Consider the following 22,553-nt stretch of genomic DNA (forward strand, 5'->3'; position numbering starts at 1 on the left):
TTTTTTAGACTAGTTTTTTTTTTTTTTTCTCTCCTTATAATTTTTTTGTCAGCTAGTGGTAGAGGGCATGCTGGCCTCATAAAAAAATCATTTGGAAAGTGTTCCTCCTTTTCTACATTCTGGAAGAAGTTATGTGGAATTAGCATTATTTCTTCCTTAAACACTCCAGTGAAGTGATCAGGGCCTGAAGTGTCCTTTTTCAGAAGGTTTTAAACTACAAATACAATTTCTCTAATAAAGATGGGGCTAAATAGCCCTATTAATTAGGACTTTTAATTATTTTAACTAAATCAAGCAAGTTAATTATTTTATAGAGTAAGGCTATTCCTGTTACCTATTTCTTCTTGAGTGAGGTTTTATAGCTTTGTCTTTCAAGAATTTGTACACCTCTCAGTTTTTCAGTTTATGGCATATTGTTCATATAATTCTCTTATCCCTTTAATATATACAGGCTCTGTATGTTCATTTCTGATGTTGGTAATTTGTGTATTCTGACTTTCCGTCCTGATTAACTGGCCAGGGTTTAGCAATTTTATTGATCCTTTCAAAGAACCAGCTTTTACTTTTATTGATTTCTCTGCTGCTTTTCTGTTTTCTATTTCATTGATTTCTGCATCCTTCTATTTACTTTGGGTTTAATTTGCTCTTATTTTCTAGTTTCTTAAGGGAGACGTTTTAGATCACTGAATTTAAATCTTTCTTGTTTTTGATATATTTTAACTTCTAGTTTAATTCTGGGCTGATCACTACACACACTTTGTATGGTTGCAATTCTTTTAAACTACCAAGACTTGTTTTACGGCCCAGAATGTAGTCTATGTTAGTGCACTGTTCCATGTGCACTTGAAATGAATGAGTATCCTGTTGCTGTTTGACAGAAGTGCTCTACAAACACCAACTAGGTTGCATTGGTTCATGGTGCTGGTCAAGTCTTCTCTATCCTTAATGACTTTCAGTTTAGGTATTTTTATCAGTTACTTGAAGTAGAATATTAAATCTCCCAACAGGTTGGTCTATTTATCCTTTCTGTGCTATCAGCTTTTGCTTCATATATTTTGAAGCTCTCTCATCAAGTATATACACATTTAGGATTGTTGTCCCCACCCATATTAACCCTTTTAGCATTATGATATGTCCCTCTCTATGGTACAGTTTCCTTTATGTTTATTCTATTTAAGGTTTACTGACTTTCCTGTGTGTGCAGGTTTAGAGATTTCATCAAATTTGGAAAAAATTCAGCTATTATTTCTTCAAATTTGTTTCTGCCCCCCACTCACCCTTTTTCAGAACTCTAGTTACACAATTGTTAGTGCTCTTAGTATTATCCCACACATCACTAATAATCTGTTCATTTGTTTTCTAGTCTTTTTTTCTGCCCTTCATCTTGAACACTTTCTATTGCTATTTCTTTAACTCACTGAACTTTTCTTCCTGTGTAGTGCCTGATCTGTTGCTTGATACTTTCTGCTTTATTTTTAAATTCTGATTATATTTTTCATCCCTACAAGTTCCACTTGAGCCTTTTAATATATATATATATATATATATATATATATACACTCTTCTCATCCTTTCTCTCTCAACAATCTTTTACTGCTTTCAATGTACAATTTGACACCTACTAAAACTCAAATCGTGCTCCAGACCCCAAGGTGGGCCTCAGAGCACTGAGCTGAAGATAGCTAAGTTGAATTTGTTGATAATGAAGGGATAAATAGTGGCAATAAAAATGTACTGCCTTAACAGTTAAAAATGTACTGCTGTGTATTGTGGAGCACTTTATAGTTGGCAAAGTGCTTCTATATACACCCCATCATTTGATTCCTACAACAAGCCAGTGAGGTAGAAAGGCCAAATCTTATTATTCCCAGAAGACAATGAGTGACTGTCTTTAGGTAACACAGCTAATCAATGGGAGACTTAATATATTTCAAGCCCAATGTTCTCTACACTGAACATTAAACTCTATTCAGAAAAATGCCCCAAATATATAGTGCACAGTGCCCTTTGGAAACCTAATAACTGTATCTGTAGAACACTAAAAATAAATCTCATGGATATAATTCAATTTATACATAATTCAGAAATAGAAAAATAATTCTAAGATTTTTTTTTTCTTTCCCTACATACTCAGCCTATCTCTGGAGAAAGCCAGTCAACGGGTCAGGCAGCCTGTGCATCCCTCTGCTCTGCCACAGGAACGGGTCTTGGCTGACACAGAATAAGCAGCAGCCATCTGAGAGCACAGCCGCAGGATAAATACAACCCTAACAGCACCACAGTACAATGCAGTCCACTCTCCCTACCATAAAACCAGCATTAAAAATAAATAAATAAATAACCCCACAACTTACTAAGCTATTATGCTCTAGGCTAAGAAACATTAGGTAACTTTCTCCAAATTACTCACCTAGTAAACGCCCATGCAGTTCTATATCTTATCATCTTTCCATCTGCACTACTGGGGAAAACCAAAGACAAGGCAATATAGTCTGAATTTTTTTCTCCCAGGTGGTTCTACATGGTTGCTGAGTCAAAAAGCCAAAGTTCTAATTCCAACTCTGCCATTAATTTCCTGTGAGGCCATTAGGAAGTCATTAACCTTTCTAAAGATGGAGCCAAAGATGGAGAAGCTCTATACAGTCAACAAAAACAAGACCAGGAGCTGACTGTGGCTCAGATCATGAACTCCTTATTGCCAAATTCAGACTTATATTGAAGAAAGTAGAGAAAACCACTAGACCATGCAGGTATGACCTTAATCAAATCCCTTATGATTATACAGTGGAAATGAGAAATAGATTTAAGGACCTAGATCTGATAGATAGAGTGCCTGATGAACTATGGACTGAGGTTTGTGACACTGTACAGGAGACAGGGATCAAGACCATCCCCAGGGAAAAGAGATGCAAACAAGCAAAATGGCTGTCTGGGGAGGCCTTACAAATAGCTGTGAAAAGAAGAGAAGCGAAAAGCAAAGGAGAAAAGGAAAGATAGAAGCATGTGAATGCAGAGTTCCAAGGAATAGCAAGAAGAGATAAGAAAGCCTTCCTCAGTGATCAATGCAAAGAAATAGAGGAAAACAACAGAATGGGAAAGAGCTCTATAGCCTTTGACTGTGTGGATCACAATAAACTGTGGAAAATTCTTCAGTAGATGGGAATACCAGACCACCTGACCTGCCTCTTGAGAAACCTGTATGCAGCCCAGGAAGCAACAGAAGGACAGAAATGGTACGGACCTAACAGAAGCAGAAGATACTAAGAAGAAGTGACAAGAATACACAGAAGAAATGTACAAAAAAGATCTTCAAGACCCAGATAATCATGATGGTGTGATCACTCACCTAGCACCAGACATCCTGGAATGTGAAGTCAAGTGGGCCTTAGAAAGCATCACTATGAACAAAGCTAGTGGAGGTGATGGAATTCCAGTTGAGCTATTTCAAATCCTGAAAGATGATGCTGTGAAAGTGCTGCAATCAATATGCCAGCAAATTTGGAAAACTCAGCAGTGACCACAGGACTGGAAAAGGTCAGTTTTCATTCCAGTCCCAAAGAAAGGAAATGCCAAAGAATGCTCAAACTACCGCACAATTGCACTCATCTCACACGCTAGTAAAGTAATGCTCAAAATTCTCCAAGCCAGGCTTCAGCAATACCTGAACCATGAACTTTCAGATGTTCAAGCGGGTTTTAGAAAAGGCAGAGGAACAAAAGACCAAATTGCCAACATCCACTGGATCATGGAAAGAGCAAGAGAGCTCCAGAAAAACATCTATTTCTGCTTTATTGACTATGCCAAAGCCTTTGACTGTGTGGATCACAATAAACTGTGGAAAATTCTTCAGTAGATGGGAATACCAGATCACCTGACCTGCCTCTTGAGAAGCCTATATGCAGGTCAGGAAGCAACAGTTAAAACTGGACATGGAACAACAGACTGGTTCCAAATAGGAAAAGGAGTCCGTCAAGGCTGTATATTGTCACCCTGCTTAAGAAGCACAAGCTGGAATCAAGATTGCCGGGAGAAATATCAATAACCTCAGATATGCAGATGACACCACCCTTATGGCAGAAAGTGAAAAAGAACTAAAACAAGCCTCTTGATGAAAGTGAAAGAGGAGAGTGAAAAAGTTGGCTTAAAGCTCAACATTCAGAAAACAAAGATCATGGCATCTCGTCCCATCACTTCATGGGAAATAGATGGGGAAACAGTGGAAACAGTGTCAGACTTTATATTTTGGGGCTCCAAAATCACTGCAGATAGTGACTGCAGTCATGAAATTAAAAGACATTTACTCCTTGGAAATAAAGTTATGACCAACCTAGACAGCATATTCAAAAGCAGAGACATGACTTTGCTAACAAAGGTCCATCCAGTCAAAACTTCTGAACGGTGGTATTGGAGAAGACTCTTGAGAGTCCCTTGGACAGCAAGGAGATCCAGCCAGTCCATCCTTAAGGAAATCAGTCCTGAATATTCTTTGGAAAAACTAATGTTGAAGCTGAAATTCCAATACTTTGGCCACCTGAGGCAAAGAACTGACTCACTGGAAAAGACCCTGATGCTGGGAAAGATTGAAGGCTGGAGTAGAAGGGGATGACAGAGGATGAGATGGTTGGGTGGCATCACCAACTCAATGGACATGAGTTTGAGTAAGCTCTGGGAGCTGGTGATGGACAGGGAGGCCTGGCGTGCTGCAGTCCATGAGGTTGCAAAGAGTCGGACACAACTGGGTGACTGAACTGAACTGAATGAAGATAATGGCAACATCCTTCAAAAGGTCCCAAGCATGCACTGATGCACTCAGTGCCCCCAACCCTGCAGCAGGCCATTGCCAACCCACGCCTCCACTGCAGACTCCTGATCACTCCCAGGCAAGTCTGGGCCAGTTTCTTGTGGGGTCACTGATCCTTTCTCCTGGGTCCTGGTGCACACAGTTTTTTTTGTGTGTGTGTGCCCAAAAAGAGCCTGTTTTCCCAGTCCTGTGGCACTGGAGCAGTGGCTGCACAGCGCTAGAGCGACTTTGAGGACCTACCCCATGTCCAAAGGCAAAGGAGAAGCCCCAACAAGACAGCAGGAGGGGCGAAACTGTCTTTGGAATCAAACCCCATACCTGCCAGAGACACTCAGAGGACTTGTGCATACCAACCTTGTGCATACCAGGACCCAGAGACCCCACAGAGACTGAGGCAGAACTTTGTTTGAGTGTCCCCTGGGAGGAATGGGTCAGCAGTGGACAGCTACAAGGCAAGGGGCTCTGGGTGCATTAGACCTGGGTATGGTATACGCCCTCTTGGAGAAGGTCGCCATTAACCCCATCATAGAGAAAGATCTAGTCATTCGCAAATAAAGAATAACTGATCCAATCCACTCATATTATGTTTGAGAATACCAAGGCCCAGAAAAGCATAAGGGGCCTGTCTCTATGTGGGAAAGAACACTTCAGGGTTTGAGAATCAGTCTATAATGGTTCACAGAGTAACCCAGAAAAGATTAATAACCCTGGACAGGCTAAGGCAACAGCCTAATAATTCTTCATTATTTAGTAGCAATGCTTAGTAAGAGACACCTCCCAGTAGATAATCTGTGCAAGAACTTTTCCTGTAAAACTCATCTGAGCCATGTAATTTAACCAGTGACAGAATGAAGACATTATACCGTGTCCCAGGGCCTACAGTGCTGGCCTTGTGAGAGCTACAGCAAAGGGTCTGTTCTCCCATCCCTACGTGAGAACACCTAACAGGGGGTGCTGCCAGCAAGCCAGGCTCCAGCTCCCGACGCTCTGAATCGCTGGCTTTGTGCTGCACACATTCCCTTTTGGAGGTAGCGACTAACAAGTTTAAACACAGTCTTTTCAATCTGACACTTCAGAAAGCCATTAGTTAGCTGGTGCTTGCTCCACCTTTATCAATGTTAACTACTTCTCTTCCGTTAATAGTAAAAGCTGGCTTTACCACAGTTTTTGTTTTTTTCTAAGGAGTATGTTTTAAAGTTAGAAGATTTGTGTTTAGAAAAACTAAATGCTGAATATATTGGTTCCTTGGTTTCTGGTAAGACCAGGACTTCGAGAACTTAAACTTTTTGAAAAATTACACCACAAACACACACACACACACGGTTTCTCAGAACACTTTGCCAAGGACAAGTATGGAAAAGTGAAAGGATCTTGCCTTTCACTTTTATGGAAATTTAGTTATTTTCTTCACTGGCTTTCAATTTTTCCTTAAAAGCCGTGCCAGCTCCATCAACTGCTCTGTGTAACTCCTGCCTCCCTGGGGTGCTGACCTTTCAGAGCCCTCTTATTGAATTCTTGCTCCAACAGAGGGAAGTCTTCCCTTTTCTCCCTACTAAGGTTAACAGTGGGATTTTCAGAAAAATAATTTGGATCTGATTTTGCTTCAATTTGAATCCTGGGTCAGGAGTCTGAAACTCTGAAACAGTGAAAACAAGTTAATTTTCCCCACTTCCCCCAGTCATTTTAAAGTTTAGAATTCATCACTGGATAGCCATTATTTACAGAAAAAAAACTATCTTTTTTTTATGTTCCTTTTATAAAATGCAGTTTAAATAAATTCATACAGTTCTACAATCAGAAAAAAAATAAGTAATGAAGACTTCATTACATTTCTGTTCTACACTTTCCATTTTCTCTCTCACAAGCAAACTGGTGATTACTTTATTAGTTTCATGTATTTTCTTCCATAGTCTCTTTACTTAAACAGTAAGTAAAATAAATGAATGTATACATAAATTTTTATTTTTTCCTTTGTATTCTAAAGCTAGTATACCAGATGCATTATTTTACACTGCGCTTCTTCATTTAATAATTTATCTTGGCAATCTTTTCATTCAATAAGAGAGCTTCCAAACAAAATAGCTCTAGGTCAGGAAAGCCATAAGTCCAAGAGATGAGAGCAGTTTATCGGCATAGGTTATTAGGAGTCAGGGAGCAACTGGGCTCATGCCAGCTGTCAGGAACAGCAGCTCCGTCTCCACACTGGCATGCCTTCTACTCCTCAGACATGCTGTCTCAGCCCTGAAAAGGCCCTACCTACAGAACCCAGCAACTTAGTGGATCCAACCTACTCAGTTACCACGTGACAGAGCAGGCCGAGAGAGCAGACAGGACTTGCCCAGAGAAAGACAGTGCTCGTAAACAGACCTGGAGGTTGCTGGTCTTTTGCATTCTGGCCCCAAGTTCTCTCAGCTGTACCACTTATGTCACAAACTTTTAGGGATGTGTCATTATCGACACCGTGAATTTCAAATTCCGGTGCCTAGCACTGGTTCCAACTTGGAAGGAAATGGGGTGTGGTGTGGCAGGAAGAGGGAGACACCAGCTGCACAGTCAGGAAATCTGGGTCTAGTCCAGAGCCCTCTTTGGGGCCCAGTTCCCTCATCTGTGAGATAAGGGGCTGGAACCACACGCTCTCTAAAGGCTCTCTGCTAAAGGCTCCGAAGTCCTTGACTTACACCTTCTAACCACACTGAAGATTCTGGTCCTCGGGGCTGTGCCTGTGCTCCGGTTTGTCAGTTCCACCCGGAATGTTCCTTTTGTTTCTCTGCCTCTACATCTTTCAAGGCCTACTCTGACTTCTGATATTTACCTCTTCAGAAAACATCCCCTGTGAACAAGCTCCTACCTCAGCCCTTAGAATACCTGGCCTAGACTACCCCTTCTAAAGAGCCACACCAACTGGTCTCTGAGTCAATACATTCAGTGTCTGCTCAAACGAAGCTTATAAAGATGCTTTCCCTAATCATCTTGAGTCCTTGTTTTATCTCTCTTTATAGCTCTTACCATATAATTTATGTTTAGTCTATCTTACACCATCGGAATGTAAGCTCCTTTGAAGCAAAGGCATGTGTTTTTAACTTAGAACAGCATCTGACATATAAGAAGCACTCAATAGATATTTGCTGAATGAAATAATTATTTGTAAACAATTAACAACAAAGCCAAGCTGCAGAGACTCCACTTCTAATATTAATCTGAGATATTTCTTCCATTCAATAGCTTGTTCTGTATGCACAGTCCCGAACAGTGGAAAAAGTCAGTCAGGGAGTCAGCAAATGGCTTTGGGCGATAGATGTGGTCAGGCAAACAGCAAGAGATCTCCTTAGAGTCAGAAAGACTGGTTTTAGGGAATTCACTGGTGGTCCAGTGGTTAGGACTCTGTGCTTCCACTTCAGGGGACCCAGGTTTGATCCCTGGTCAGGAAACTAAAATCCCTGAAGTTTCAAGGTATGGTCAAACAAACAAAAAAATAGGCAGAGTGGTTCTAGTACTAAACTCTGTCATCAGGTAACCTCAAGCATGTCTTTAACCTCTATAAACCAGATTAACAATCTACCACACAAGTACACATTGACGATTAGGGGAAAATGATTAACATGGAAGCATCTTATCAGGTACAAAGCACCAAATCCTATAGGTGAAGTATTACTTGAACACCAGAAGCAGACCTGTTAACACGGAACAGTTCTATTTAAAGCTAAACTGTCACACCAGAAAGTGTCCACTCTTTTTCAAGAAAATACATGCACATACATGAATGTTTGCCCACTTACAGATACACATATTTTGAAGGGGAAACCCAACCTAAAAGACACACGCTGAACATGAACTGGACTTAAGAGAAAACACTTACTTGAAATCCTGCCGCATATTCTACTCTGTAACGCGAACCCCTTTGCCAGAACTTCAGACAAGCAGTCCACTGACTACGAAACTGAACCTTTCAGTGGAAGGAATCAACTGCAACCTCTGGTAGGATACCACGAGCCTCTGGGACGTGTGAGGGCGTCTATGGCTTCCCCCCAGTGCTTCTGTGCTTGTCAATAAAAGCAAACCATTCAACCACTTCTGTAGCTGTACCTCTAATGAGGATACTCAAAGAATAGGCTAGCGTTACTTGTTGCAGTTGGTGGCTCAGAAACCAAGCCCTATCTTCTCTAATAAGCCAGGCTTGATATGTCGCCCACACCTGCTTCCTCCTACAGTACTTACAGTACTGACTGACTGGCACACACTTTGGTGCTGGATCTTACACCACCCCTGTAGCAAGTCAAATGTCCTCCTTGAGTGGCAAAGACTGTGTTGTATCTCTCACATATTCCCAAGAGAACTTAGCACAAGGCTTTCTCAGCACAAGGAATATGCTCAGAAATACTTAACTGAATGAATCCGAACTGAATTTAAAATTGTAGTAATAAGCATACAAAAATTTAGAAACAAAGGGTTTTAGAAACAGAATCAAACTCAGAATTCTTGGAGTTCCTAAGTGCCGAATTTAATTCAAAACATACCAAACAGTACTGATTATTCACATCATTTGTATTTTCATTCTGTTTGTAGGCAAAGTTCCATAAGACAGGCATTCCCTCTCCAGCAAGGAGATGGAATTGATCCACTTACATTTTCCAACCCACAATGCCCCCAACAGCTCTCCACAGAACCTATACCACTGATGACTCTGCTGCTGACAGGTCTGCTCCCCAAGACAACTAAATGATCCTCAGAGGCAAGAATACCACCTAATTCATCTTTCTTTCATATCACCTGAGCCCAAAGACACATAACAGCACTTAATAACTACCCAAGAATGTTAGAGGGAGAGAGTGTTAAGAAAAAGAACATGAGATTTTAAGCCTGCCAGCCAGTAGGTCCATCTGTACTCCAACAAAGATTGCCAGGAGAAATATCAATATCCTCAGATATGTAGATGACACCACCCTTATGGCAGAAAGTGAAGAGGAACTAAAAAGCCTCTTGATGAAAGTGAAAGAGGAGAGTGAAAAAGTTGGCTTAAAGCTCAACATTCAGAAAATGAAGATCGTGACATCTGGTCCCATCACTTCATGGGAAATAGATGGGGAAACAGTGGAACCAGTGTCAGACTTTATTTTTTGGGGCTCCAAAATCACTACAGATGGTGACTGCAGCCATGAAATTAAAAGACGCTTACTCCTTGGAAGGAAAGTTATGACCAACCTAGATAGCATATTCAAAAGCAGAGACGTTACTTTGCCAACAAAGGTCCGTGTAGTCCAGGCTATAGTTTTTCCAGTAGTCATGTATGGATGTGAGAGTTGGACTGTGAAGAAAGCTGAGCACTGAAGAATTGATGCTTTTGAACTGTGGTGTTGGAGAAGACTGTTGAGAGTCCCTTGGACTGCAAAGAGATCCAACCAGTTCATTCTAAAGGAGATCAGCCCTGGGTGTTCTTTAGAAGGAATGATGCTAAAGCTGAAACTCCAGTACTTTGGCCACCTCATGTGAAGAGCTGACTCACTGGAAAAGACTGATGCTGGGAGGGATTGGCGGCAGGAGGAGAAGGGGATGACAGAGGATGAGATGGCTAGATGGCATCACTGATTCGATGGACATGAGTTTGAGTAAATTCTGGGAGTTGGTGATGGACAGGGAGGCCTGGCATGCTGTGATTCACGGGGTTGCAAAAAGTCGGACACAACTGAGCGACTGAACTGAACTATTTTATAAGAATCATATTAATTGATAATAAGAATGAGGATGAACAAACACATGAAACCCAAAAACACTGATGGGGCTGATCACAAAGCAATTGAGTTCAGTCTCCCTAATTAGTTTATCATCCCAACTTGAAAGCATTTAGATCAATTCTGTCATTCTTTAAAAACATTATTCTTTCAAAGAAACATTTTGTGACCTTTGCTTGCATTTTTATTAAGAAAAACAAAAAGATTACTCAAATTCCACTCCTCTGCCTTTAAAAAGTTGTGTCTGACTCTTTGCGACTCCATGGACTGTAGCCTACCAGGCTCCTCAGTCCATGGAATTTTCCAGGCAAGAATACTGGAGTGGGTTGCCGTTTCCTTCTCCAGAGGATCTTCCTGACCCAGGGATCAAACCCGGGTCTCCTGCATTGTAGGCAGACGCTTTACCGTCTGAGCCACCAGGGAAGCTTTAAAAAAGAAGAGTAAAATCTAAATCTCATCCCAATATAGGTGGCAAAGTCATTTTTTCCACTATAAGTAAACACTTATATTGAAGCATTTAAAATTGAAAGTATGTTAGTGAACTTCAAAACATGCACGGATTTTGCTACAACCTGGCAGGTAATTTCTAGTTAAATGATCATCACTCTGGAATGAAGAAATATCTCCTTCAGTCAATTTTTTCAAGTAGCTACAAGTTACTAGTCGAAGTTTCAAATTAATGAAAATTACATTTTTTGCCAAGTCTGTAGAATACCTAACCACATTAATTCTTCCAACTTTCTCATGTACAAATTGGCCTGAAGATTTGGAACACCTGTGTTACCATGAGGTATGGGGTTATTTTACACTACATTCTTGCCCCAAAGCTAAAGGGTGGAGGGTACTGCTGCTCGGGTTAGCTAGAGGTGGGCCGAGCACTGAAGAGACCGTGGTCCCTGCAATCAGGCTTGGGTTTAAGTCCTGACACTACTACCCTGCTGACAGTATGATGCTGGGCAAGTTATTCAGTCTCTCTGAACCTCTATTTCCACATTAATAAAATAGGGTTCATTCAGTGACTTCCCCGGTGGTCCAGTGGCTAAGACTCTGAGCTCCCAATGCAAGGGACCTGGGCTTGATTTCTGGTCAGGGAACTAGATCCCACATGCAGCAACTGAAGATCCTGCATGCTATAACTAATACTGAATAGCCCACGTGCCTCAACTAAGACCTAATGCAGCCAAATAAATAAAATAAATTTTAATTTTTTTAAAAAAATATAGGGTTAATTCAAACTTCCTATAGCTGTTATGGGGTCCATAAAGTAAAAGTCGCTCAATCTTGTCCAACTCTTTGTGACCCCATGGACTATACAGTGCCTGGAATTCTCCAGGCTAGAATACTGGAGTGGGTTAACTTTTCCCTTCTCCAGGGGATCTTCCCAAACCAGGGATCAAATCCAGGTCTCCTGCATTGCAGGCGGATTCTTTCCCAGCCAGCCGAGCCACAGCGGAAGCCCAAGAATACTGGAGTGGGTAGCCTATCCCTTCTCCAGGGGATCTTCATGACCTAGGAATCGAACCAGGGTCTCCTGCATTGCAGGTGGATTTTTTACCAACTGAGTGATCAGGGAATCCTTGGGGACTATATTACATTATATATACATAAAGTGAGTAGCACATAACAGGAACTCAGTAAATGTTAGTGTCTCTTCCCACTTTTTTCAGAGCCACAAAAAAACTTATTCAACACTCTATTCATTAAAATATTTACATATGTTCTATGCCAGTTTTATGAGAAAGAGCGAGCTCTTGATTTTTAAAAAAAAAAAAAAAGCTTTATAAGCAGTCACTCTTCTCCTACCGCTGATTTTTTTTTTAACAGCCTAAGTATTTCCAAAAACCTTTGCTTTACTTTGGTTCTGACTGATTTGTGGAATTTGTCACTGTCATTAGAATAAATAATCAACACATTTATTCTGAAGAAACTGCTAGCCAGGGGAATCATTAGAAGGAATTTTGGTACAGAACTCTTTGGCAGAATTCTAGATTTCCATTAAGTTCTCAAAATTTTGTGAATTCTAACAAAATGTTACCAATTCTTATCCTATGAATATGCATTTGTTTCAGAGAAAAATTCTTGTCTGGATTTAGTTTGTTATGTTATTCTGGATTTAGCTAGACATTTGCAGAAAATGAGTTAACTACTATATTAGTTGCTATTTATGTGGTTAAGTCACCACTGGGCTAAATATCTCCCGAGGGGAAAAAAGCAGTCTGGGATTTAAGCCAGCATAACAACTGTCACCAAAACTGAGAGCTTCTGGAGATGCCAAGTATTTTGTTTAGGTTTGATGAATTCTACTACTTCTGGATTTTTTGTTTTTCAAGGATAATCTGCTACTATTCCTACTCTGTAGTTCAGCAGAAATGTAAAAGTTCCCTTCCTCTAACCTTCTGGCACGTAAGAGAAGGACGATAGACGGCATGCACTATTTTTATGTTGACAGCCAGAGCTATTTTAAGCTATTTTAGTACTATCCAAAAAGGTTAGCATGACATTAGCAAGCTAAAAAGTAAATTCTTGGTTTTTGGTCACTTAGTAAGAACATTACTTTTTAACAACCAAACTGTCTATCTTTTGATCATACAAGTAAAAATAAAATTCCAAAACATAAGGCATGATTGATGCCATAATTAGAAAGTCTTACCTTTTGGGCATCTCCCGTAAAATATGCAATTGCCAGGGTGGGCAGAATCATGAACAGTGCATTGTAATAGAGCAGACCATATTTTCCCAGCTCCTAGGAGAGTAAAAAATTAGGTGGTTCATTTGGTTCCAGCAGATAGATGGAGACAACCCTCAACAGAGCACCACTCCTATTATACACACACACCACTCCCCCCACAATATACATAGCACATTAAGTCAGAAGTTTTGCAAACACTAAGAAATAACCTGAGCTTTCCAAAAAAAAAAAAAAGCAAACTTACAAGATTTTTAGTTTATTTGACATAAGTTCCTTGAGTACTTAAAATCAAAGAAATAAAAATGGTATCAAGTGGCTGTCTCAAAACAGCAAGGAGAAAAGAAGTTATTTTGAACAAAAAACATACATCTCTATAGAGACATGTCCTTGGAGCCCTTCCCTTTCCAAAACTGAATCAAAAGTCCCTAGATTAGTCCTAGGCTGTTCCAGAAACATAACAGTGAGATTTAAGAGAGAAGGAAGGCCAGATCCACACACACAGACTCACACAGAACAACACAGACAGACATAATTTCCCAGTATTTCTGAAGTTATTTCTGAAAATGTACATGGGAAGCTCAATGAAGATTAAGATTATTCCAAAAAAAAAAAAAAAAGGAAAGAAAAAGATTACCATTACCCTACAATTCCCAAAACATGGTATGCCTAGTTGTGCCCTCAGCTACTTGGAAGCAAAAAAGGACTGCACACATCTTCAAACACAGGGAGCCTATGAGAACTCTGGGTCTACCTGTGATTCACACAGTTCTGGGACATTCAGCAGGAAGCCGTCACCTGAAAAGCAGTCCTAGAGTTTAGGGGATAAAGGAGCAGTGAGGATAGGGCCCTAAGATCTGCCTGACTTCTGTGACTGAGAGCGTACCAACTGACACGAAAAGCCAAACTACCTTCTCAAAAGCGGGTTGTTTTCCTCAGTGATTTTTAAACCTTTTTTACTTTATATTGGCATTTGGTTGATTCACAATGTTGTGTTCGTTTCAGGTGTACAGAAAAGTCATTCAGTTATACACATACATGTTCGGTTCAGTTCAATCGCTCAGTCATGTCCGACTCTTTGCGACCCCATGAATCGCAGCACGCCAGGCCTCCCTGTCCATCACCAACTCCCAAGTTCACTCAGACTCATGTCCATCGAGTCAGTGATGCCATCCAGCCATCTCATCCTCTGCCATCCCCTTTTCCTCCTGCCCCCAATCCCTCCCAGCATCAGAGTCTTTTCCAATGAGTCAACTCTTCACATGAGGTGGCCAAAGTACTGGAGTTTCAGCTTTAGCATCATTCCTTCCAAAGAAATCCCAGGGCTGATCTCCTTTAGAATGGACTGGTTGGATCTCCTTGCAGTCCAAGGGACTCTCAAGAGTCTTCTCCAACACCACAGTTCAAAAGCATCAATTCTTCAGCGCTCAGCCTTCTTCACAGTCCAACTCTCACATCCATACATGACCACTGGAAAAACCATAGCCTTGACTAGATGGACCCTTGTTGGCAAAGTAATGTCTCTGCTTTTGAATATACTACCATGTTATATTTATTCTTTTTCAAATTCTTTTCCCACTTAGGTTATTACAGAATACTGAGCAGAGTTCCCTGTGCTTTATCAAAAGCAGCTTTGAAAAACTGTAAACAAAGATGCAACAATAGAAAACCAGTTGATTAGACTATGATACACCCATACAGTGAAATCTTATGCAGCCACTAAAAGTGTTTAGTAACACTGACTGGTGAGGAAGGTGCTCATGAAACAGGACTAAATGAAAAATACAAATTAGAAAACATTATGTATAATGTATCATCACTCTTAAGTTCTTCTCATAGTTAGATGTGTATATGCATATATAAAAACCCATACATTCCTACAAAAGCGTATCTACTGACACAGTGCTTCTCACTCAATGGTGGAATTAAGAGAGATTTATATTTTCTTCCTCTTGTTGACCTATGTTTTCTACCACTTCTATTATAAATACATGTTATTTGTATGAATTCTTTAAAGTTGAAAATGTTTTAAATTCAGTAGCTGCATTCAGGTCTGAAATACAGCACTAAGTCCTTAGGCCATGGGATTCATGCTCAAAGGACCATGATTACAAGTAGTTCTGAAATTACAGGTAATAAAACTCCAGATTTATTAAAAGCATCTCAGACAGCAAGACAGCAAGAAAAAAGCCACAGCAGGACAAAGTAACTTGTAACGTCAGGTGCCCCCTCAGCAAGCGATGTGTCATCCAGGAAGTAGGGAATGCCTACACACATACCCCACCCAGACAACTGACGAAGCCCAAACTGTTGTTTTTCCTTTTTACTTGCTGTTTTGAATATCTTTTCTCCTGTCCTCTTAAACAGAGGACATTGACTAAAATTTAATTTAGGGCATCATCATAAACATGATTATACTGTGTTTTTACATGATGTTGCCATGTTTGAGTAGTCCACTTGACTGTCAGTTTTCCTGTTTCTCCTGTTATCAGCCAAATTTTTACACTGCTGGTAAGCCTCTTCCTCTAGATAGAATTGTTGCTCCTAATCCATGAACTATGAAAAGCAGATTAATATGCTTAGACGTTCTAATACAAGTAAGTCATTAGTCATTTCTGAATGAGGAACTAAAGGACACCCCTGGAAATAAATACAGAAACCAGAAACCATCTTCGCTTTTTTCTACATTCTAGGATGTAGTCCAGTAGTCATGTATGGATGTGAGAGTTGGACGGAAGGACTGAAGCGCCGAAGGATTGATGCTTTTGAACTGTGGTCTTGGAGAAGACTCTTGAGAGTCCCTTGGACTGCAAGGAGATCCAACCAGTCCATCCTAAAGGAAATCAGTCCTGAATATTCACTGGAAGAACTGATGCTGAAGCTGAAACTCCAATACTTTGGCCACTGGATGCAAAGAATTGACTCATTTGAAAAGACCCTGATGCTGGGAAAGATTGAAGGCGCGAGGAGAAGGGGACGACAGAGGATGAGATGGTTGGATGGCATCACCGACTCAATGGACATGAGTTTGAGTAAATTCTGGGAGTTGGCGATGGACAGGGAGGCCTGGTGTGCTGCAGTCTATGGGGGCACAAAGAGTCAGGACACGACTGAGCAACTGAACTGAACTGAGGATGTACTCTAGATTGTGCTAACACAGTAGTCACTGGCCAAATGCAGTGATTTCAATGTAATTATAATTACATTAAACTATGACTGCAGTTCCTCAATTAGGCCATCACCTATCAAGTGCTCAACAGCTATGTGTGGCTAGGTGTTACCATTAATGGATAGGAAGAAATAACAGATTTCCATCATTACAGAATTGTACTGGAAAGTACTGTTTTAGACAGCTAAGGCTGGTGGACTAATAAAACGTTATTATTCCTACCTATTTCCAAAGCAGCAAAAACACAGAGCAAAACTAAATCTCAAACTGCTCCCTTTTCTCTAGCTATAGTACAAAGATAAAAATTTTTAATAGTAGCTCCCATTAAAATGTAATCATCACACAGCCATTAAGGCAAATAAATGGAGAAAAAGACATAAAAGGTATATTCACAGAAAAGGTGTTGGAAATAGATCTGCACTGTCCCTAGATCTTCTAGGTTAATTTAGAAATGATTTAAAGTATATGGGAGGATGTGCATAGGTTACACATAAATACTATTCCATTTTATATAAGGTACTTGAACATCCAAGGATTTTTATAATCTCAGGGGTTCCTGGAACCAGCCCCCCAAAGATACTGAGGGATAACTGTCTGTAGGACAAATATGCAAAGTCCACTCTTGTTCTGTAGCTGCTTCTAAATCACTTTTGAAATCTGCTCAAGGGCTTCCAGATACTTCTTTCTTGTCCAGGTCCCTCACCAAGTCCTCCAGGACATAGCCATGAACATTCATGACACTTTTCTCTAATGACCACTTCTTATGTCACTATTCCACTCGAAGTCAATATTCACCTAGTCCCTTCCAAAAAACCCAACAGTAAAATCTAACTGCTAATTAGAAAATAGTTTCTTACATGAGCACCAAGGTCCAGGCATTCTTACCCTCAGAGATTCCCTAGTCTTTCTCATCTTTCCTAAGTATCTTCCTTTATTCTCCACTTTTTCCCTGAAGGACTGACATGACCATTCCCAGTATCAGCAAACATCTCTTAAAGAAGCATTAGATTGCTACCTACTTTTGAATCTAATTTTTGTTTTACGTAGGCACCATTTGCTGCTGTCAGGACATCATTGATCAGAATAAAAACATATCCTTCCAGATCAAATGCCAAGTCAGAGCTGCAAAATATAAACAACACTTTAGTAACAACTAACATTTAAAGAACATGCATTAAATTTTAAATAGGTCTGAACTACAATATTTCCAAGAACATATGCTTATCTACGTAAGTGAATATTACACATTTTATCAGCTACTAGTATTTCCTGGTTCCAGGTTACAGTTTGCAATTTCATAATCAGGAAGGGAGTCTGCAGAAATGAGAAGCACTAATGCTTAAACACAGTCATTAGCAATAATCAGCCTTGTCAGTTAATAGCACACTATTCTGAATGCAAAGTCAGGCAAGACAGAACCAACCAAATTCACCATTACAGTACATCTGAAGCAAGCAGAAGGCATCACAGCTCAGTTTCACAGATAAGGAAACCAAAAGGAGAATGAAATTGTTAACATGTCATTTTTCAAAGGTTCACACAAAAGATAGGTTTATCTTGCATAGATGGCTGGGCCACTCGGTGGAATTTCTGAAGTGTGGATTGTGGTTAGTTCTGAGATCACGTTACGCTAGTGTCTACGCACACAGTGTAGTCCCAAATACTTTAAATAATTGCCCAGTGAGCACATTACATATAACTAGTGAGATTAGGGAAACTGAAGTCTCTTAGTATTTTGCAGAGCACCAGGCAGAAGAACTTACTAAACTGAAGAGAATAAATGAAACTCTAAGAAGAGTATGCCATCTGCATACTTAGCACCCTAGCTACAACAGGGGCCTCACATTCTGTGATTCTGCAAAGGTGCTATCTCTTTGGAGTTCAGCTTCTCTATGGGACAGACTTCTGAGGAGCTCTAAGCCACTGCAATGTTGGGCAGAATTACCTAATGACCCCTCCCTCTTCCAAGCAGCCTGACAACCCTGTAACTCTTCCTCCAAATTTCTTTCCCAGGTAAAAGTTTCTAATTAGATAAGGCTGGCCCAGATAGCATCTGCCTCAGAAACTTTTTTCAGGCTAGAGTTAGCTCGGAGAAAATTCTGTGTTTGGTTCGATTTTGGATCCCACCAGCTTCAGTGGGATCCAAGATTAGCAGGGCACTTTTAAAAAGAATGGAAGGTGATTCACACTGAATTTTTCTCCAAGAAGGCAAGATTACCTAGAGGGAAAAGCAGTCAGCTATATAACAAAATTCTAGTAACTAATTACCCTATTTTTTTTTTTCAGAATGAAATTTTACTTGGAGAGTTAGGGTAGAACAGAATTGACTAATATCCCTCCCCCTACACCTGTATTACAGGGATATGATAAAGGTCAATGAGCCAATTCAAGAAGCACACTGGAACTTCCAGATGGAAAATATATGTCAGGTAGAATCTACAGCATCAGCAAGCCCATACATGAATGCTCTGGGCTGAGTAAAATATTGTAGAAGACTTCTACTCATCATTTCCATTTTCTGAGTCTTTGCATATGTGCTGCCAAAGCAAGCACTAATTTTCCGAGTCTCTGGATATACATTTTCTTAATTTTAAAATTAAAAGTTAAGAACAATGGAAAAAAAAAACTTCATGATTAATAATTTAATAGAATATCCAAGTTTTGGTATTTGTGACGCCTTAGGTGAAGCCAAATAAAGCAATTCTATTATTTATTATCCCATAAGGCAAATAATTCATGATCACTTGTCTTCTCTGTGACACCATTTTCTTTAGCAGCATGCGAAGGAATAGAATGCTACAAGGTTTATAAAAGCACACAGGCTTTGCAGTCAGGCATAGACTCAAACTCTAGGTCTGTCATTTAATAGCTATGTGACCTCGAGCAAGCTATGGAACTTAGATTTTCATTTCCTTAACATAAATAGGAAAATAATACCCATACCGTTCAGTGTAGTTGTGAAAAATACATAAATAGTATGTGTAAAATACCAACATATTGAATGGCATATGGTCTGCGCTCAATAAATAGAAGACAGCATAATAAACTCTAAATTACATGAATTTAACTTTTAAGAGTCCCAAGAATCTGATTTTGCTAGCCTTAATCTTCACACAACCAAAAAGATTTAATTTTTTGAAGTCTCGGAATACTTTTTAAAGACATGTCTCTTATTTTAGTCTATAAAAAATTCTCTTCATTGGTAACTAATCATTTATTATCAGTAATTATTGACAAATTCTAATGCACTCTCATAGGTTTTATACAAGCCCACATCTTACCTTGCAGCTACAAAGGCTCCAATAATCATTGCAAATACAGTCATCTTAATACCCCAAGAAAAAGTCTTCCTATAAAATAATTTAAAAATATACATGTGGCTTTAGTTATTTACAAAGACTCATTTTACAACAAAAAATGTTTTCTTCCCAAAAAAAACTATAAACAAATGATTCCAAGGAATCAGATATTTAAAAGAACTCTTCTAATGAAGCAAAAGCTTATTTTCTTATATAAATAAGTATGCTTATTTCCTATTCTTATGTTGTTATTATTGAGTTTACATTTTTGAAAATCAGATTTCTTTAAGCAGAAAATAGTCACACACATTTGTAGTAAAGTAGCATAGTCATGAACATGATTTAAAACCTATATTGATCTTCTGACTCAGCTTCACCCAGTGGCTTCAGTAGGTATAGGAATTCTTGAAAGCATATCTCATGTTCAGACAGGCTTCCATAAGGAAGTCATAAACTATCAATTCCTATAGCAAAGGAAGAAAGCTGCTTAAACTTCTCAAAAGATAAAGTAAAACAACACAAATGATTGGAATATCTTACATACGCTGGAGACCTTTTCAGGGAGCTAAAAACTTGTTAAAGACTAAATATATTAGAAATTAAGCTCACTTGAGTAAAACTCCTTCAGCAAACATTGTAAACAGGATGGAGAACCTTCTCAGAACTGTAAACATTGGTAAGCTGAAAAAAAAACAAAAAATATACTTAGGTAGAGTAAAATTTGGTTCTCCAAAATTAGTATTTTAAAATAATGCTAACCTTTTCCATTATAAAAATTCCATGCTGATTAACCTGTCACTAAATTAAATCCTTACGTCTCTATAGAAAGTATTTAAAAGTCTGAAAGGGTTGCTTTTATAAAAGTACTAGAAGCGAAAAAAACTGAACTAATTATAAAATGGTAGAAAATATACATCTATTATCAAAGACTAGTAACAGCCAATTTTTAATTTTACCCTGCTTATTATGTTAGACATACTCATGTTGGTCTTTAAAAGATCTTTCTTTTCTAGACTGATCTCCCTTCCAAGCCCTAACCTTCAAACAACACTGGTGATCATTTTACCCTATAAAACATTCCTTGATTGTCCTTTTGTGGCAGTAATTCTTTCTTCCTCTAAATTCCCAGAGTACTTTGCTTGTACTAATCGAACATACAGCCTCTTGCAATATAATTATTTCTGACTCTATCATCTCACTCCAAAGTGCCTTATACTTGGCTGGCAAATCAAAGATGGGCATGAATAGATGGATGGATGAATGACAATGGAGGAAAAAGAGCAAACTCTATACACAAGTAGCACTCTGCAGCAGGTCTGTATTTCTTTCCAAATGGGTAATGAGATATATGGATAAAAGGATGCCCCACCCATGATAAACATGACTTCCATGGAACCCTCCCCAGAAATATCATCGTGGTCATTCTGTCAAGTTTCTTGGGTCTAAGGAAATGAAAAAACCTTGGTCTCTGACCCTCAGAGATCTCTCCATTCTGTTTTACAATCACCCATTACACCAGAGGTTTAACTCACGTGGCAGTGGTGAAGCCCTGGGTTTCTGTTAAATGGTTTCCCTATGTGTATATTTTTAACATCACATGTTCTGATACATATACTCCTTAAGTGGAGAAGATAAGAATTGGGAAGTTACAGGGTAATAAGAGAATATTGTCATGGAGTAGGCAGCTATTGCTTCTTTCTAAAAGTGAAAATGCTGCCTCTACAGTCATATGACCACAGGAAAAGTGTTAATGATATTTTTATCAGGGTTCTATCAGATGTTATTTTAACTACCTCATGTTAATGAAAAACTATATCTAATCTTACTTGTGAAATCTGCCTAAAATATAATATTTAAAAATTGTACTAAAGAATTGAAATCTCAGAAGCCTAACATACATCCTTCACTATTATATGTCTGGAAAAATAATGAAAATCTCCCATCACAGTATTTTATAACATTTTAAAGCTTCTATCATCAAAGTGAAAGGGAAAAAACCCAAAACAAACAAAAAAACTCCTCTTCCTCTTCAAACTTAAAGATATTAAACTAAAACCTTTGGTGTAATACTTATTTAGTAACAGAAGCTTTCTGGTCCTTTCTTTTTCCAGAATCAGTAACCATGTGTTAAACATTTGACATTTAAGTACAACTTTAAGAATACATTATATTAACCTCACTAGTAAAATAAAGTTATCCATACTTCAGTTTCTTTGTGCTGAACAGTCCCGTGATTTGGTTCCCAAAATATAGTAGAGGTAGTGGAAACGTCTAGAAAATTTAAAAAGGGATAACAAAACTCAATAATAAAGACAGCTAAAACAAGGTCCTTTTCAAACAGAAACAGTTTTGTTTATATGATCAAATTCTTTCCACATAAAACATAAGATTAGTTCTCACACACAATTTTGGCTCCTATGAAGCACCCAAACATTACTCCTGGATAAAGAGCTCTGTGCAAAAAGAGAGAGGAAAGAATGGAGGGGAAAAAAAGAAACAGAAATATGAATATGATCAAATCATATGGGACAACATCTTTGCTTTAAAGAATGATAATGTAGAGCCAACAGGTCTAATGTTAGCAGAAAAAGGAAAGGTATTTCATCTTCAGGTGGAGTCAAGCAAAGACAGACCAAAGAATAATGACTGAAGGATACACCAGCTAGATTAGGTAGACGAATGCAGAAAATGCAAAATGGTTGTAATCCCAATAAGTGTTTATTAATTAAAACAGAATACAAGATCTAGGGGCTTCTTTTTTTTCTTAATTTTAAAGAGACTGTGGGACTTAAAAACACTTATTACTACATTCATTCTTTACCTTCCTTATACCCACTTTGGACTGGGCAATTTCAAGGCTGCAATTTTGTAA

The 22,553-nt window shown here is 39.0% G+C and overlaps 1 protein-coding gene across 1 annotated transcript in view; it reads right to left on the reverse strand.

Moving 5' to 3' along the window:
• SLC35D1 (solute carrier family 35 member D1) overlaps window positions 1-22,553 on the reverse strand; it is a 46,924-nt gene that overhangs the window by 22,647 nt on the left and 1,724 nt on the right. Inside the window, exons 4-8 of the mRNA XM_069594289.1 lie at window positions 21,885-21,952; window positions 20,291-20,362; window positions 19,664-19,732; window positions 17,402-17,504; window positions 13,178-13,270 (exon numbers count right to left, since the gene is read on the reverse strand). Coding sequence (XP_069450390.1) covers window positions 13,178-13,270; window positions 17,402-17,504; window positions 19,664-19,732; window positions 20,291-20,362; window positions 21,885-21,952 — 405 coding nt within the window. The remainder of the gene's footprint in view (window positions 1-13,177; window positions 13,271-17,401; window positions 17,505-19,663; window positions 19,733-20,290; window positions 20,363-21,884; window positions 21,953-22,553) is intronic.

This window comes from Ovis canadensis, chromosome 1, assembly GCF_042477335.2.
Source record: "Ovis canadensis isolate MfBH-ARS-UI-01 breed Bighorn chromosome 1, ARS-UI_OviCan_v2, whole genome shotgun sequence".
NCBI classification, from domain to species: domain Eukaryota; kingdom Metazoa; phylum Chordata; class Mammalia; order Artiodactyla; family Bovidae; genus Ovis; species Ovis canadensis.